General features: G+C 38.4%; 1 protein-coding gene across 2 annotated transcripts in view; it reads left to right on the top strand.

Moving 5' to 3' along the window:
* The window catches only part of Col24a1 (collagen type XXIV alpha 1 chain), a 354,563-nt gene that overhangs the window by 50,039 nt on the left and 286,978 nt on the right, over window positions 1-17,546 (top strand). For both annotated transcript variants that reach the window (XM_029560281.1, XM_029560280.1), the window contains exons 6-7: window positions 3,441-3,494; window positions 7,457-7,510. In XM_029560281.1, the coding sequence (XP_029416141.1) occupies window positions 3,441-3,494; window positions 7,457-7,510 (108 nt within the window). The remainder of the gene's footprint in view (window positions 1-3,440; window positions 3,495-7,456; window positions 7,511-17,546) is intronic.

Below are 17,546 nucleotides of genomic sequence, written 5' to 3'. Positions count from 1 at the left end.
ACACACACACACACACACACACACACACACAAACATCCCTATTTCAATATTTAGGTTTTTTTCTTTTTGATGCCTTGATTTATTCATCAAAACATTTTTGTGGGTTTTTTTTTTTTCCCTGCACTCTGGATTGAAACTAGAGCCTTGTGCATGCCAGGCAAGTACCCTTTCCTAACCCTCAAAAGTATTTGTGTTATGTTTGTTACAAGCCAGGCTCTGTTTTCATTTGTTTTGCATTTTAAAATATGTAACAATGCACAAAGCATAAGAGTTATAGATATTAATGTAGTGCCATGTGATGTTTTAACAGGTATATACACTATATAATGTTTAAATCTGATTAAACACATCTATTTTCTCAAACATTTATAAGTTCTTTTCAGTGAAAACACTCAGAATCTTTTCTTCTAGTATTTTGAAACATATAGTACATAGTTGCTGTCTGTAGTAACCCTACTGTGCAATAGTACACCAGAACTCCTAACTTGGTACCCACTCCATCAACCTCTGCCCATCCTTATTTCCTTTCCTTTGTAACCACCATTCTTTCAATTTATATGAGATCAACTTTTAAAATCATTCAATGTTATATAATGATGATATTATGGACTCTGATAATACTAATAATAAATTTGATAGATTTTGATATTTGATACTTTTAAATAAATTGATTGCAAGGCATTTCATTGTATTTAAACATCTTACAAGCTATAATTTCTTAGCTTCTTTTAAAAATCTTTGGACCCTGTGGTACCTTGAGGTAGGGAGGGAGCTTGTTTGGGAACCCTGCTTTTCAGAATGTTGTTTTGGAAACAGGAGAGGAAGTGGGGGGCCAACCCCAGTATCCTTCCCTCCTTCCCACTCCTCTACCCTATGTATCCATGTCTCTCGTTCAGAAGGAATGGTGGAGGCACTGAGGGATAAAGGTGACTAGGTTTTACTTTCCATTACAACAACATGTGCAGGACCCAAGCAAGCTCAAGCCAGACAGAATCCCAGCATGAAGAGGGGAGGTGGGCACGATGTCTAACCTTCTAGCTGAGGTGTTATTGGTAACTGAGTAACTTTTCTTTAAGAGTGTGACCCTAATAGGTTGACCATGTTCCAGTGCTTGGTCACACACCCATGAGTATATGGGCAGCATGAATAGGCTCAATGGATTTCAGAAAACGGAACCCAGTAGGGAAGGGGGGTTATACCTGGGAGGAGTTGGGGGAGGAGAGGTGAATATGATCCAATACACTTATATGAAAAGAACTAATATTTTAAAATAAAAGAGATGAATATTTGTTATTTCTGACAAAAACATCCCTGAAAGTTTTGCTACAAATCAATTAGCCAAGATTTCCAATGAAACTTTAAAATAAAACTGGCAATAAGATTTAAGCTGCCTAGACCTCGTTACTTCTTTAGCTACATGCACACTGTGATATAGCCTAGAGATGTTTTGGAACATAAGGTTCTTGCCATACCATCCAGGCTGGTGTTGAACTCTCAAGGGTTCGTCTTAGTTCAGCTTCCCAAGTAGTGAAATTTACCTCTGAGCTTGGTTTATTATCATCGCTGTTGTTTGATAGGCTGAGTCCTTAACTATTAAGGTGCCAGCAAAAAACATTTCTTAGGTCAATGATCTTGTGCCCAATGACATAACTTTGTAGCATTATTGGTAGAAGCAGTGATAACTGTGAATGTTAAACAAGGTTTTCTCTAAGAAATTTCTTTGACTATAGCAGACAGGACTCTTCGCTAAATTTCAGTCTTGCTTTACAGATTTGTAATTGGTAAAATGAAAAGACCTGGAAATCATGCAGGAATTCCGATTCCCCTTTAGTCAGCTTGAGTGCCATGTAAGAACACCCACAAACACATGACAGAAGTCATTCTCTGTTTCCCATGGAGTGAATCAGTATTTGCCATTCTGTCAGTGTGGGAAATTATTTATTCTTAGTTGAGAGTAGTAATGAAATTAGAAATTGAAATTGTTAAAGAATCTCCAGTGTGACCGGTATATTTTATGAACTCTGACGAATAGTTTAAAAAGAAATGCATTGCTCCTAAGCACCTGTTCAAACAGCTTCATCTGTTTTCTCTTGCTACAACACAGTATCATAGATGGGGAAATTTATGGAGAAAAGAAGTTCATTTGGGATCATGGTTCCAAAGTCTGGGAAATCCAAGACTAGGCATTCCAATCTGTTTACTTCTGGTGAGCATCTGATGGCAGCTTCAGCATCAGTGTGCATCTACAGACAGGATAGGAGTCACACGGGCCTGATTTATAGCAATGTGCTCTTGTAATATCTGATCTAGTCCTCTGAGAGGAAGAAAACTCACTCCCTACAGAGAGATGACATTAATCAATTTTTGAGGGCTCTGCCCCATGACCGAAATACCTCCCATCCACCAAGGTACCACATTAGGGATTAAGGTTCGGCATGAGTTTTAATGGAAACAAACAACAGCAGACCACAAGAAAAATGATTTTAATATTGTGTCCCCAAACTGGCTAAAACCTGGTGTCATATTTCTCTTGAAATGTAAAAGGTAAAAAGTCATTAAGCATCAATAAGTCTGTTTTTTAGCAGAATAAAGGAGCTTTCATGGAATATTTTTATTCCTTAATATTTCTTCATTATAAATGTAATATTAGCATATACTTTCAAGATTCTGAGAAATAAACATAATGACATCTTAAATTTTAAGTATTATTTTAAGAAATTTTCCTTATTGAAGTTACTCTTCATCTAAGGCTAAAGTAGGAATAATAATAATCCAATGCATCACAACAGTGGAAAAGTTAGTGCATGTTTCCTGTGTCTTCCAAAGAAGGAGTTTCAATAGTAATATTACTTAAAGTTTTTTTTAATAAATCAGTTATTTTTAGAGAACTTTAAGAAATTTCAACATTTACAAACAGGGCTAGGAAAAATATATGTTAAAAACAAATAATCCATGTCAATCTAAAAATAATTTTTTCCATTATGATGAATTTTAATTATTTTTAGCCTCAATTTCTCCTATCTCATCCCCTCTCCTACCAAAACCCTTCTTCTTCCTAAAAGACCACCCCCTTACTTTCATGGCTTCTTTATGTGTGTGGCCCAATGTGTTTAATTTGAAATAGTGGTACAGCATGAATGGGAAGTTATTTACTGGGCCATTTACCAGTGGTTACACCACTGAAGAAAATGATATCTCTGCCCCCAGGAGCCATTAACAGCCAATAGTCCCTCCAGGAGGGCCACACCTCCATCCATGATGGGGCAGTGATGGGCCAGGTCTTGTGCAAATACCCACAGCTGCTGAGTTCATGAGTGCAAGGTAATTTTATTTAATATGGTATATAATGTGTATAGCATCTGATGGTAGGTAATTGAAGATAGATAATATACGACACATGACTCGTGCATCATCAAGTGTTTCTTAACTGTTTTATTTAGGGCCACAAAGGAGATCCAGGATTTTCCCCAGGTCAAGCAGCTTCTGGAGAAAAGGTAATTATTTATCAATGAAAAAGCATATTTGAAATGTATTTTTAGTATTTAAAAATCATTTTTTTCCAGGGACTGGGAAAATGGCTCAACAGTAAAGTGTAACTTGCTATGCAAGCATGAGGAGTGAGAACCTGAGTTTGGATTCCTAACATCCACATTAGAAAAAGAGTTAGGTACAACTGCTGGAGTTTGCAACTCCAGCTCTAGGGAACAGAGACAGGTAGATCCCAGGGGCATGTTCCAAGTTCCAAGTTCAGTGAGAGACAAATAAGATCAAGAGTGGTAGAGAGAGAAACTGCACATTGACTTCTAGTCTTTACATGTGCACACATGGATGAGTGCACTTGAACACACATATACATACATACACACCATACACATATACATACACACAAATAAATAGGTTTAATTTTTTCTCTCTTTAGAATATATATTTCATTATGGCCAGAGAAGATAGCAGAAAACTGTTGAGTTTTAATGAACAATAGAATATTTAAATAATTAAGTAAATTATATTCCATCCATCATTCATTTAATTCTTTTTTAAATTTATTGCTTTAATTCTTACCGTTAATTTTATTGATTGTCTGCTGCAATCTTCCATTATGCTAAGTGCATGAATGGTCTTTTGTTTGTCCTCCTTTCTCTTAGATAGAGTCTCATGTAGGCCTCAACTTCCTATGTAGCCAAGGATGGCTTTGCCTCCTGCCTCTGTCCGCTGAGTGCTGGATACAGGCGTGTGCCTCACGCCAGTTCTTAACTTGAAAGATTTTACTGTTAATATATATGAACATGAAAACATATAAATCAAAATGTTATCTTCTAGCATAGTTTTTAGGAAAGTTCTTGATCATTTGTACTATATAATGACCACAGTAACTTCCAGGGAGAGAAGCAATCGTGATTGTCATGTTTTCTAGTTGAAGAAAACAGGATAGACTTTAAGTGGCTTACACATGGATAGCAAGTGGCAAGGCTAATGATGTTATTAAGTTTTCTGATTTACAATTCATTGCGTTTGTCAGATCATTATAATATTCTGACATATGAGGGTAAAAACATATTTCAGTAAAAATGAATGCTTTAAAGATAGAAACGAAATCCTAGTTAGGAGGAAGATGCTGTTTTCCAGTGAAGATAAATAAAAATGAAGCCTTTATTTTATTTTGGATTTTTACATTGTGGAATTAAAAATCTCTTCTCTATTTTTATTACTTAAATTCGTTCTTTGACACTTTCCTACATGCATACAATGCACACTCATTGCACTCATCCCCACCATGTCTTAACTCCTTCCCACCCCTGTGCACCCCCACTTCTTCCTTAAAGATCTCTTTCTCACAGTCCTATCTACTTGCTTCATGTTGTGACACCTCTCTGTGAGCATAACTTTGGAACTAGCCATTGGAACCTGCTTAAAGCAGCTGTGGGTACACAGCTGAAGATAATGAACTCCCCCCACCTCCCAGAATCTACCAATAACCAATAGTTCAGGAGTGAGGGGTAGAGTACTGGGAGCCCTCTGCCAACCATAACTGATGTTTGATGAGTACGATTTTGTGCAGACACAATGCAAATAGTGACGGCTGCTGTGGGTTTATGATTGCAATGGTTATGCCGTGCCTAGAGGATGGCATTTCATGGCCCTTCTCTTCCGGCTTTGACAGTCTTCTCTCCTTCTGCAATGTTGCCTGAGCTTTAGAGGAGGGGTGCAACTGTCCTGTTTAGGGCTGTGCCACGGGATCCTGGGCAGCCATAAGTCTGTGCTCATTGCTGTTCACTGGCAGGTTGGTTTTGCATTTTATGGGTTCACAACTTGGTAAGACTGTTGGCATTTTTTCTCCCCTAGCTGGCTGCATCAGACCTTCTAGCACTATGAAAATTAGCCAGCCTGGAGAAAGTTTCCAGTTGAGTTCCAGTTTGCTTTCTCTATATCTTGCAGCCAAGATGTGTGGTGTCTTCAGCAACAGGGTCTCAACCTCCAGTTCTAATGAGCAACCTAGAAGTCTGAAAGAGCCTGTATTCCCTTAGCTGCTTCTGGGGCCTACTTGGTCAACAGCTCCTAGGGAGGGACCCACAGGCACTGGGAGGAACAGCATTATTTGCATATGTGGTATATCCCTTCAGTCTCTCTTTTGTATTTATAATGGGATTATTGATAAGCTTCCATGTGATTTATTCCTGCTCCTTCACTCCTGTTTGTGTTGTTGTTGTTTTGTGTGTGTTTGTTTGTTTGTTTTGAGATGAGGTCTCTCTAAGTAACCCAGGCTTGTCTCTCACAATCCTCTGGTCTGAGGCTCCAGAGTCCCACAAATACAGGCACGTGCCACTGTGCGTGGTTACTACTGTAGACTTTAGAAAGATGCTTGGGAAGTTCTGTTTAGACAAGTACTTGATCAATGTGAAATAACTATAGGATGGCTTTGTTTATTGTTATAGATTCACAAATTTAAAATCCCTGAGTAATTCTAATGATTCCTGGGTTGAAATCTGATCTTTTAATTGGCTTAAAGAAATTATTATAAGATTAAAAATCACATCACAATAACGGATTCTACAGATAAATCCTTAAAGTCCTCTACAAGTAAGTCCTCAAAAATTAATCTAAAAAGTTTAGAAATTTTATTCCTGTTGTGTGGGTTGATGGAATCTTAAAGACATAGAAGCGGATGAGTTTATTTCCAGACAAGTAATATCTTCAGTGGCATCTTCCTCATTATAAGGAAAAATATTACGAAAGCATATATAATATATATATATATATATATGATATGGTTGTGTGTATATGCATGAGCACATGGGCATGCACATCCATGGCATATGTGTGGCAGTCAGAGCACAGCCTTTACTGTTGATCTTTGCTTTCCACTTTGAGACCAGTTGCATAAGCCAGGCTAGCTGGCTGGCAAGCCTGGGGGAATCTCCTATGCCCGGCTCTCCTCTTGCCATTGGAGCCCTAGGATTACAGGGGTGTGCTACTGCACCTGGCCTTACTTGGGTTCTGGGGACTCTAAACTAGGTACTAGTGTTTTCTCTCAAGGATTTTACCCTCTGAGCCATCTCCCCAGCCCTTTCCAGTCCTCGTTTTACCTTTTATTTTGAGGCAGTAGCTCACTAAGTTGTCCAGGTTAGCCTTGAACTCATTTTGTAGCCAGGGTACACCATGAACTTGTGATCCTCCTACCTCAGTCTCCAGAGCAACCGGGATTATAGGACTGTACCACCAAGCCCAGCTTGAGAGGTAGGGATACGTTTCTAAAATGGTGAAATTTTTTAAAAATGTAAAAACCAAATATCTTAGAAAGGGTATTTATATTAAATTGAACTCTCCCTCTTTACACTGCAACAGATTCATTGCTGGTGATCAAATGAAAGCTAATAAGAACCATTCTTGCCCCTCCATTCCTCAGGATAGATTTGGTAGGTCCTCCTCAAGGTGGGGAGAAGTTGGCCCTGATCAGTGAAGTTTGGTCTGCTGATCTGAGCTGCAAACACCACACAGGGGTTGGTGACAGTTCCTTGATTCAGCCTGGACGTAGAAATGGTCCTGCTTTGGCTGTATTGAGGTCCTTTCAGAGTCTCACCATGCCCTAGAACGTCACTAAAAGGGGGAAATGCCTAGCGCAGCCTTGTGGAATTTTTTTAGGCAACACCTTTAGATATTTTAAACTGACAGTAATTTGGGGACTGAAGGCATTCCTAGAGAAAAGAACAACAGACAAATGAACAGAAGTATGGAAATAGAAAAATATCAGACGTTCAGTGCTAGAAGAGGTTAAGAATCCCCAGGAAAAGACTGAAAATTGCTGAGAAAGAAGCTCGAGAGGGCTGAGAAAGGAGTTAGAACTTGAGGCAAAGTGTCAAGATCAGAAATAAATGTGGGAAGGGCTTGATGTCCCAGATGAAAAGCTTAAACTTTCTATTTTCTTTCAAGGCATTAAACCTCTGTGTTTTGTTTACAGGGTGACCAAGGCCTTTTTGGATTAATGGGACCCCCTGGTTTGCAAGGTGAAAAAGTAAGATGTGGTTTTACTTTGACATAATTGAACATCATATGGATCTTGGAACTCTTTAATGACTGCAATTGCATTTTGAAATTGAGCCTAGAACCAATGTCTTTAAATGCCTTTACTCAGGGAAAGAAACTTAATCAGAAAATTTAGTGGTGCTAAATCAGAAAATTGATGGCTACGAAAGATGTGACCTTGGGAAAAATAAGACTCCAATTAATTGAAGGACACAAAATTCATATGTAGGAGAAAGTCAAAGTTGCTAAAAGATGATGGTGACTCCTTCCCTCTTTTAAAGTAAATGAGGGCAACGTCTTCTCACACTTTTAAGTCATCTTATAACTTTCATATGCCCTAATGAGATTCACTTGCCTATAGGTAATATACTTAGAATTTTTTGTGTATTTTTTATTGAATTTGTGCATTTCATACAAAACATCTTGATCATCTTTATACTCTCTCCCCCATCCACACTCTCCCCATACCAGATTTCATGCACTGTCATATATATTAAGGCCTATCAGGTCAAGTTTGTGTACCCAGAGGTCCCTCAGTGCAAGTTCATCCACTGGAGTCTAGTCAGCCTATACTTAAGATTTTTAAAAGAACCTGCCAATAGTAATTTTGGATTTTTTAAAAGAGTTCTCATTAATTAGGAAATAATTTGCCATGATGTTTCTCCAAATGCAAGTTTTTGAAAAGTAGAGTATTATTCAGACTTTTTGTTCTTGCAGCACATACCTGAGAAGCAATCTAATTTAAAGGAGAATGTAGTCATTCTGCTTCGCAGTTTCAAAGATCTCAGACCATGGTCAGCTAGCTCTGCTGTTTCTGATTTGTAGTGTGTAGAGCATCATGGTGGGAAAGCCAAGTTTCTCTCATTATGGCAGCCAGGAATCAGAGACACAGGGAGAAGCAGTGGGCAAGATACACCCAAGGACCCATCCCAGTGACCTACTTCCTCCAGTTAAACCTTACATCCTAACATTCCTAGCATGTGACCAAGACTTTAATAATGAGCTTTTTCAGGGGATATAGCATTTCCAAATTGCAACAGGGAGGAGGGGGGGTGAATTTGGGCATAGCTGGTAAAAAAGCACTAGTCAAGTGCAAAGAGCAAGTCAGGTGACACCTGTTTTTTCTCCTGACCAGCGACTCTAAGTAGCTTTATGACAAATGAGCTATCCATAGTTTATGGGCTCTGCCAGTAGTTCTGAAAAGGGTTGAAATGTTTGAGATGGCACTGTTCTACTTCTACAAGTGTTTTCTGTTTTCTGGTTGTACCTGTTAATGGAAACTATATATGAATTTTAAAAACAGGTAATTCTAAGAATGCTAAAGGCATAAGGACATACTCTAAACCTGAAATAGTTCTTGACTTAGCAAGATTAAGACAGCTCTCTGTCATCTTTTTATCTGTAAGTATTTTATATGAACATACAGCAAATAGACATTCAGAGTGAGCTTGGTTCCTGTTCCTGTTCCTTCCTGTATAGAAGGTTAGGTGCAACACATTATTGCATAGAAAGTTCTGGTAAATAATGACCTTTCTATTGAATTCACTAGTCTGGTTCAATTTTTTACCATTGAATTTCTTCCTACAAACAGGATCCATGCTAGAGAGCCCAGAATAGGGGCTCATACTAGTTTTACTTTGTGGACTCCTGTTCCTCCATCCCAGAAATCTTTATCCAAAGTGTTAGATGAATTTCTAAGATCAAGTAAAAACTTACATTACTTGTTTTGTAAGTGAAGAAACTAAGGTAAGTCCAGAAAGGTTAGGAAAATAGCTCAGCATCACAAAGAAACAATAGAATCAAGAGAGAAAGCTCATGGATACCAAATCTGTGATATTTTTAGCCACGCATTTGCACATTATGAGATATAAATACTACGCTCAAGATTTATTTTGAGATTTATTTTATTTATAAGTGTGTGCGCGTGCACGCCCATATGAGTATGGGTTCCTACAGAGGCCAGAATAAGACACTGGATCCCCTAGAGCTGGAATTACAGATGATTGTGAGTTGATCAATGTGGGTTCTGGGAACCAAACTCAGGTCCTCTGGAAGAGCAGCAAGTGCTCTTAACCACTGAGCCATCTCTCCAGACCTGGTACTTAAGTTTTTATTAATATGAAATAATTATATGCTTTTATTAGTTAAACCACTTTCTGAATTGTTGTGGAAATACTACTAATATTAAGAACAGCTATTTTATTATGTACAATGTTCTAATCTGATGAACACTTTTAAAAAACAACCTGGAGGACCAGGTGTGGTAGTACATGCCTTTAATCCTAGTGCTCAGGAGGCAGAGGCAGGCAGATCTCTGTGAGATGAAGACTAGCCAGGGATGGTCTACATAGCAATTTCCAGGCCATCTGGGGCTACGTAGTGAGACCCTGATTCAAAAGACAAAAGAAATGAGAAAAAAAAACCCTGGAAATGGTTATTATGCTATGTCATAAGTAAATTAAATGAGGTGGACATGGCTAAATAATTCACCCAAAACCACACAACTATTTTTTGACAGAACTTGGACTCAACCCAGGCCTGTTTGGCTCAAATGACTAGGTTCTTAATAATTTTGCATAGTATTTTCTGTGAGTTAACTCATTTAAATATGTGTTAGTATTTCATGTCTCAGTATTTCTAACTCTGTCCAGCACATACAGAAGAGGAAAGAAGATACTGTTTTTCATGAAAGCCAAGGGGATAAATGCAGCTTTGAATGACAGAAGATAATGCCTTCATTATTCACTCTCTCTGAAAGAATCTGGAAGTATTAAAATTCTTCTAATATAAACCAAACTCAAGTGATAGTGAAACCAAAATGACTGTAAGGAAGTTGTGGGGAGCACACTCACGACTCACAAAAAAGTTGAGATAAAAATTAACGTAAAAAGCTTTGGAAAATATAAATACAATTGAGATAGAAAAATGAGAGAGCTGAAATGTTTTCTCCACTCTCCAACAGAATTCTGATGTTTGATTCTTGTACCTCTTTAGCCTAGCCATTTTTTAAAACAATATCAACATCTCTAACCAGCAATGTTTGTCCCCAAGTGACTGGTTACATTGCCTAAACTTAAACACTGTCTTGTCTAACTCTTACTTTCCTAGGAACTGAAGTATCTTTCATTTCTTACTGTCTAATTTTTGCCAAAAAAGCAAATAAATTGAATCCAGAATGCATGCTGAGTTGGATAGAAGACAGAAGTTGTGATTTCCAAGTTTGGCTTCAAGATGGCTTTTAAAATTGTTTTATAAATAGCCAATCAGTTGCTATATTAAAATTGGAAGCCTGATGTTTTGCTTTGTAAGAGCATTAGCAGCACAATCAATGGAAATAGTTTTTGTAGGTTCAAGAGGGTTAGGCAAATGTGAGCAGCTAAGCACTTCCGTCCCCATGAAAGCCTAATTTGGAGCAATTCGGAAATTTGCAAACATTTTAAAAACACATTCTTTTAGAATGCATGCAATTTTGAATATCAGAAACACTCCAGTGTTTTAAATGATAATTATAAGTCAACATGAATTCTTCTTTGACTAAAATTGTTTCAATTATTTTACTGGTTCATAGTAAAGGATCTATATAGTGAAAGTCTGTACAAAGCTGGAGAGCAAGAAGCTATAAGCATCAGTTGGGGTCCACTGTGATTTTTGGATCACCCATAAAGTATGCAGCTTTTCACAAACTGTTTATAGCAAGGATAGTTCTAAGGAGCTGAAACAATGCTGAAGTCAGTGGGAAAACTAGTAGAAGAATCAAGTTTGGCAGAAAATCAATGCTTGAGGAGACAAATGGGATTTCTGCTCTCCCATAGCTAGCTATAGATCATCTCTCTTTGGCTCATCGCTCCTGTAAAAATCTGCTGAGCTATTTCACCTTGGCTTGGTTCCTGACCCAATGTGGTACTGAGCATCTAATACAAAAGCTATTGCTTCAAGAGAGGCTGTGCAGTCACCATGGCTCCCACCTCTATACTCTGCCTTTCCTGTAAACAGGAAGCTAGGAGCACAGCCACACAGTTCCAAATTCCCCAACATGGAAGCTAGGGATGGCAAAAGAGGTGTCATTTGAGGACTCTGAAAACTTTCCTATGTCCATATATTTCCTTCTGTCTAACTCAGGTGACTGACATTCCAACATTAGTAATAAATTCATTTGGCTTGAGGTATCTCAGTTTCCAGAATTGTTTTGAGAAATGTCTGTGTCTTCAGAATTAGCAGCCATCTCTTATCAGGCATTGCCATGAGAAGTAGCCCATTACATAGTTTTTCTCTATAAAAGCTCATTCCATGGTCATATATCAATTGCATTTGTTAGGGCTCATGGTTCAAAGAAGTATTGAAATCAAAGTCTCTATGTAAAAAATAGATACTAAGTCCTATTCATTATTGGGATTCTGGCTATGTCACAAAAAATTGAGGTGTTTTAATTTATTATATTTTTAATCTGTTTTGAAACAAAGATATTACATTTTCTTACTGGCATCCTTAAGGAGTATTTTTACTTCATTCTTTTAGTGTGTTCATTAGGGGAAAAAATCATGTATGTTGTTAGTTGTCGATCTATGTTCTCTATGGGTATAAAAAATGACATGATCTTTTCAAAAGACTAAAATATAAACTTACTTTTAAAAATAAAACGCCATATTCCAGATTAGAGCAATATCACATCATGAATCTGTAGGCAGTTTTCCCAGGAACTTATTCATTTAAATTTCAAAACTATAGATTAGTGTTTAAGCAGAAAATAAATGAGGCATCTAGACAAACAACTAGGTAATAAATGAAAGTCTTTGTACAATGGTGTTGATAGCTGCAGTTTTTAACAACTAAAATATCACATTTAAAAATTGCAAAAAGGAGCCAATGAAATAGCTCAGCAGGTAAAGAAAGGCACCTGGCCACCACACCTGACACCCCGAGTTTAATCCTCAGGACACTCGTGGTAGGAAAGAACAGACTCCTGCAAGTTGTCCTCTGACCTCTACCCGTGTTCCGTGGCATGTGTACACACACCACACAAGCATACACAACACACAAGTGCACATAAAATAAGCAAAAATGTAATTAAAATTTCATAAAAAATAGTGAAAGATAATCTTTACCCTATGTATTGCCATTCATTTCAACATTAAGAGGATTGTGATATTGTGTGAAAGTCTCATAGTCAGAATCTCTTTTCTACCCAAGTCATTCTCCAGTCAAGTCTTTTTATCACTTCATTCACTGATCGTTTAACAAACCCCTACTACTCTAGGCACTGGGATATCATACTGAGTGAATAGAAAAAAGACATGAAGTTAAACTGAAGCTCTTATAGGAGCCGCTATATCACCTCAGACTCTATCATTCCAGCCTGATCCTTCTGCCCAGCCCACCCTCTTCCATTCAGCTCATCCCAGTGTTTCCTCACTGTTCCTGCTTTTCCATAGCTATAACCCCAGGGTCTGAAAGCACAACATAAAAGAAGGAATTCTTAATTTAGTCACAGTTTCAGGTTTTTCAGTCTGTAGTCCTTGACTGCACTGATTCTAGGTCCACCATGAGGCAGAAGGAACATCACGGAAGGAGAATGTAAAAAGGAAGCTCTTCACCTCAAAGCAATCAGGAAGCAAAGGGCTAGAAAGGAACCAGGGCCTGGTGTAATCTTAAAAGCACACCTCCAGTGACCTTCTTCCAGCGAGGCCCCATGTCCTATCCAGAGCGTCCCAAAATAGCACCACCAGGTGAGGATTTAACCATTCACCACATGAGCCTGTGGGGCCATTTCATCTCAGCACCATCTTTGGTTTTGGTCACATGAAATACCCATGGAAGTCTGCATCTGGGTTTGCTTTCAGATACATCCATCTTGAATTCTTTCCATGTCTCTGAGTCAAATTTGAGTCTCAGATCTGTTTTTGCTTTTCATCCAATGAGAGAGAGAGCTGAATTTTAAAACTGAAGACTCAGAGTCTTGTAATCACAGAATTCTATCAATAGGAATTTAGCCAATATCTCATTTGGTGCTATAATTTTACAGGTAATGACACTGAGGCTCTTGGTATTGACTACTTAGTGAGAGATTAGATTGAAAACCCAGTGAGTGTGGTTATTTGCATAACTAACACTGGAAACAAACACAAGAAACATCTTGTTTTACTTAGGCTTTTTTGCTTGCAAAGAATGGTGACAGAGGCCATCTCAAGGGGGTCAGTATTCCAAGCCTCTCTGCACAGTAAGGGAAACAGGGATCACACAGGCTCTAAAACTATATCCTATAACATGACAGGCTCACAGAGACAGGCGCCAATGCAAAGCAGCTCTGGATAGCTCACAACGTGTTTGTGGATGTGTAATGTGTTCCCTCCTAACACTCCTCAGCCCTCCCTGGTCTGCCTTTTTAAGTTGCCTTTCTTTCTCCTCGGACCACTTCCACTCTCAACATATGTGCTGCTCTTAATTTTGGTTTTCTTGCAACATCTCAGTGTGTCTTCTTTGTGAATCTTTCCATCTGCTTATCCCCACTATGAAACAGCTGAAATTTTCAACTAATAAAAGTCAGTAAGAAAAGGTTATTAAGCAAATCTTTATTTAGGCAAAAGTCCTCATTTGAAGTCATCGCAAAGGCTACTGACCAGACTCTGCACTGTCCTCCTTTGGGTCAAATGCCAACCTGAGTGAATGAGGATGGATAAGAGTGAGTTCATGAACAGGTCATGGCTGTGTGTTGTTGCCATCTCATCAGACTCTCTGAGTGAAGAAGAGTCCTTTAGGAGGGAGCGATGCATGTAGAAGATACCGTGATCGACATCTCTGTCACTGTTACAGAATGCTTCTGGGAAAAATAGTCTAAAGAAATTAGGTCACCATTTCATGCTATTTCACTATAAGCAGGAGAGAAAAAAAAAGTGTCAGGGAAAACAAAGCCTGCAACTATAGACACAGGGCTCAGGAGAGTAAAAGTAAGCGAACACGTTAACCACGGAGAGCTACGTGCCTCCCGCCTTGCTCCTCGGTCCTCATTTTCTGACTCTACCAGGCCCTTCTTAGAGCTCTCCCTCACCCCAGCACCAGGTCTAGCGCTGAGGATGCTTCTTATTTCCTACTCGAGAGCAGGAAAACAGCTTAGCTTTGTGGAATGTGTAAATATTTGGACAACCAAGCACAATATCTCATATTTTGTACTTAGATTAATCTATAGATGTAAAAGCTTAAAATGAAACTGAGTGGAAACTCTGCATAAATTTGATGCAGTTAGAAGTAATAAACCTATGACTGATAATAGGCACTATCCTTTTTTGGATGAGTTTGGACACAGAGCTGTGAGAGGCATATAAAGTAACTCAAAAGGCAGATTGTGCAATTCTTTATTTAAAATTTATTTATTTTTATTTTATGTGTATGACTGTTTTGCCTACATGTATGTAAGTGTACCCAAGTCATGAAAAGCCTGCAGAGGACAGAAGAAGGCATCGGATCCCTTGGAACTGAAGTTACAGATGGTTGTTAGCAGCCAAGTGGGTGCTGGGAACCAAACCTGGGTCCTCTGAGAGAACAGTCAGTGCTTTTAACCACTTAGACATCTCTCTAGCCCCAGATTTCTCAATTCTTGATACATATTTTAAACACATGTGATTCTCCATGATTTTGGTTAAGTCATTGAACTCAGAGTTGTTTCGTCATCTGTATAAAACAGAGGCAATACCAACTTCATAGGGTTGATCTAGCAACTGCCTGAGATTATTGGAAATGACTTTGGTATGCAGCAGCTCAATAAGGGTCATTCATCTACTCTGTCCCTCTCTTTTGTTAAATTTTTATTTATTTTTATATTTATATGCATGAGTGTTTTGCCTGCATATGAGTACACCTGTGTTGTGCAATGCCTATGGAGGCCAGAGGGGGCATTGGATCCCCTGGAACTTGAGTTACCAACAGTTGTGAGTTTCCCTGTGGGTGCTGGGAACTGAACCTAAGTCCTTTTAATGAGCAGCCAGTGCTCTTAACTGCTGAGCCATCTCTCCAGCCCCAGTTCCTCTCTCTTTTTTTTGTCTCATGGCTGATCTCTCTCTCATAGTCTAATCACAAAATATCTGGCTTACAGAGGACACGATTTTTTCCCTCTTTCCTCTAATTTTTTATAGAAATAACACAAAAACCTTTTTTCTCTAAACTCCTAATGTTTCTCTGTCTTCTCTCGGGTTCCTGTCTTAGTTCATGTTTTGTTGCTGGAACAATACAGCAGTCTGGGCAACTTACAAAGAACAGAGTTTTACCTTGGTTAATGTTTCTGGAGGCTGGAAAGTCCAGCAGCATAGTGCTGGCATCTTCTTGGCTTTTGGTGAGGGCCTTGTGCTCTCTGCATCACTCATAGTAGAAAGCAGAGGGGCAAAGACAGAAAGGGCAGCCCGAGGAAGACTGACTGTTAGGGTAACTAATCAAGTCCCATGAGAGAGAGAACACACTCCTACAAGAAAGGCATTGATCTTCTTAGGAACTTAATCACCTCTTAAAGACTCCATCATCTCTCGGCATTGTTACCCTGGGAATCAAATTTCATCTGATTGGCAGGGACATACTATTTCCAAACTATAGCAGTTCCCAAGGACCTCTGTGCTTAAATATTTTATGCTTTAAATCATTTCTTGTTCTTCAGGTAAGCTCACGGTGTAACAAGGTCATCATTTCCTTCTCTACAATCATTGATCCAAACTTGTCCTTTCTTATAAATCTTCAATGATTAATCCTGGTTCATTCCATTAGGTTGCATTGTGAATCCCTAAAATCCTGTCTTATTTGCAATGTATACATGGGACATTTTTGATGTTTATCAACTATTTATTTCACAGTTTGAGTTATAGCTTGCTTAAATTTCTATGAGGTTTTTAAGAGAAGACTCTGTCTGGGAAGATGCCTAGGTCAATAAATTACTTGCTGCACAATCATGAAGGCCTGAGTTTAGACCTTCAGCAACCATATAAAAAACCAGGGGTGAGGGTACAAATCTGTGGACCTCCTACCCTCCAAGACTGTGGAAGTAGAGACAAAAGAATGACTGGAGATGGGTGGCATATGCCTTTAATCCCAGCACTCAGGAGGCAGAAGTTGGCAGATCTCTATGAGATGGAGGCCAGCCTGTTCTACATAGTGAGTTGAAGGCCGGCTGGAGCTACAGGAGACCCAGTGTCAAACAGACAAGCAAACAAGCTAAATGTAAAGTAGAGAGTGATTGAATAATACAACCAACTTTGACCCATACTCTCTTCATATACGTGCACATGTTGCACACGCACATATAAGAACACATACCCATAAAAGTAGACACACCCAAAAAAGAGAGAGAGAAAAGGATTATTTTTTGTTCTTTTATATGTATCAAAGTCTCTGGAAATGATATATTAATTCATTGATGTTTGATTAGAACCATACCAATAAGCTCCTTCCTTCCTTCCTTCCTTCCTTCCTTCCTTCCTTCCCCTTCCTTCCTTCCTCCTTCCTTCCTTCCTGGCTTCACTCCAATTTGGGGACATTTCTTACCTTCTTTTAGCTTGAAGTTTTTTATCTGTAGAAGTGGGAACAGAAACTTGGTTTGTTTTTTTTTCTTTTAACTTCTTTCATTTTGCTCCTTAAGTTTTTTCTAGAGGAAGAATATCATGTATTTTTTAATTTTAGGTGCTAACAAAAGGGATTAAGGTTTCATTGTGGTTCTAGTACCTGGAAAGGTTCTTGTTGCTAATTTCTTAGACAACGTTACAGAATTTATTTTGCTGAATCTTGGAGTGTCTCTGTCCTTTGAGTCAGTTCATTTATGAATTGTTTCAGCAGTGATTGGATTAGAGAGACTGACTGGATGTAGTCGCGCTTTTCAACAATTGCGAACAGATTGCATTTGAAAACATTTTATCTTAACATCACTGAACTAAAATGAACTTTTAAAAAGTAGTAGGTCCATTACTTGATAGGAACTTTTTATAAAAGATGTACTTTACTCTCTCTCATTTGGATAGCATTAAAATTAATTTTAAAAAACAGCAGATTTTTAATAG

Source organism: Nannospalax galili, unplaced genomic scaffold (assembly GCF_000622305.1).
Source record: "Nannospalax galili isolate Female #2095 unplaced genomic scaffold, S.galili_v1.0 scaffold9, whole genome shotgun sequence".
Taxonomy (NCBI): Eukaryota; Metazoa; Chordata; class Mammalia; order Rodentia; family Spalacidae; genus Nannospalax; species Nannospalax galili.
This window is presented reverse-complemented; position numbering and strand designations above follow the sequence as displayed.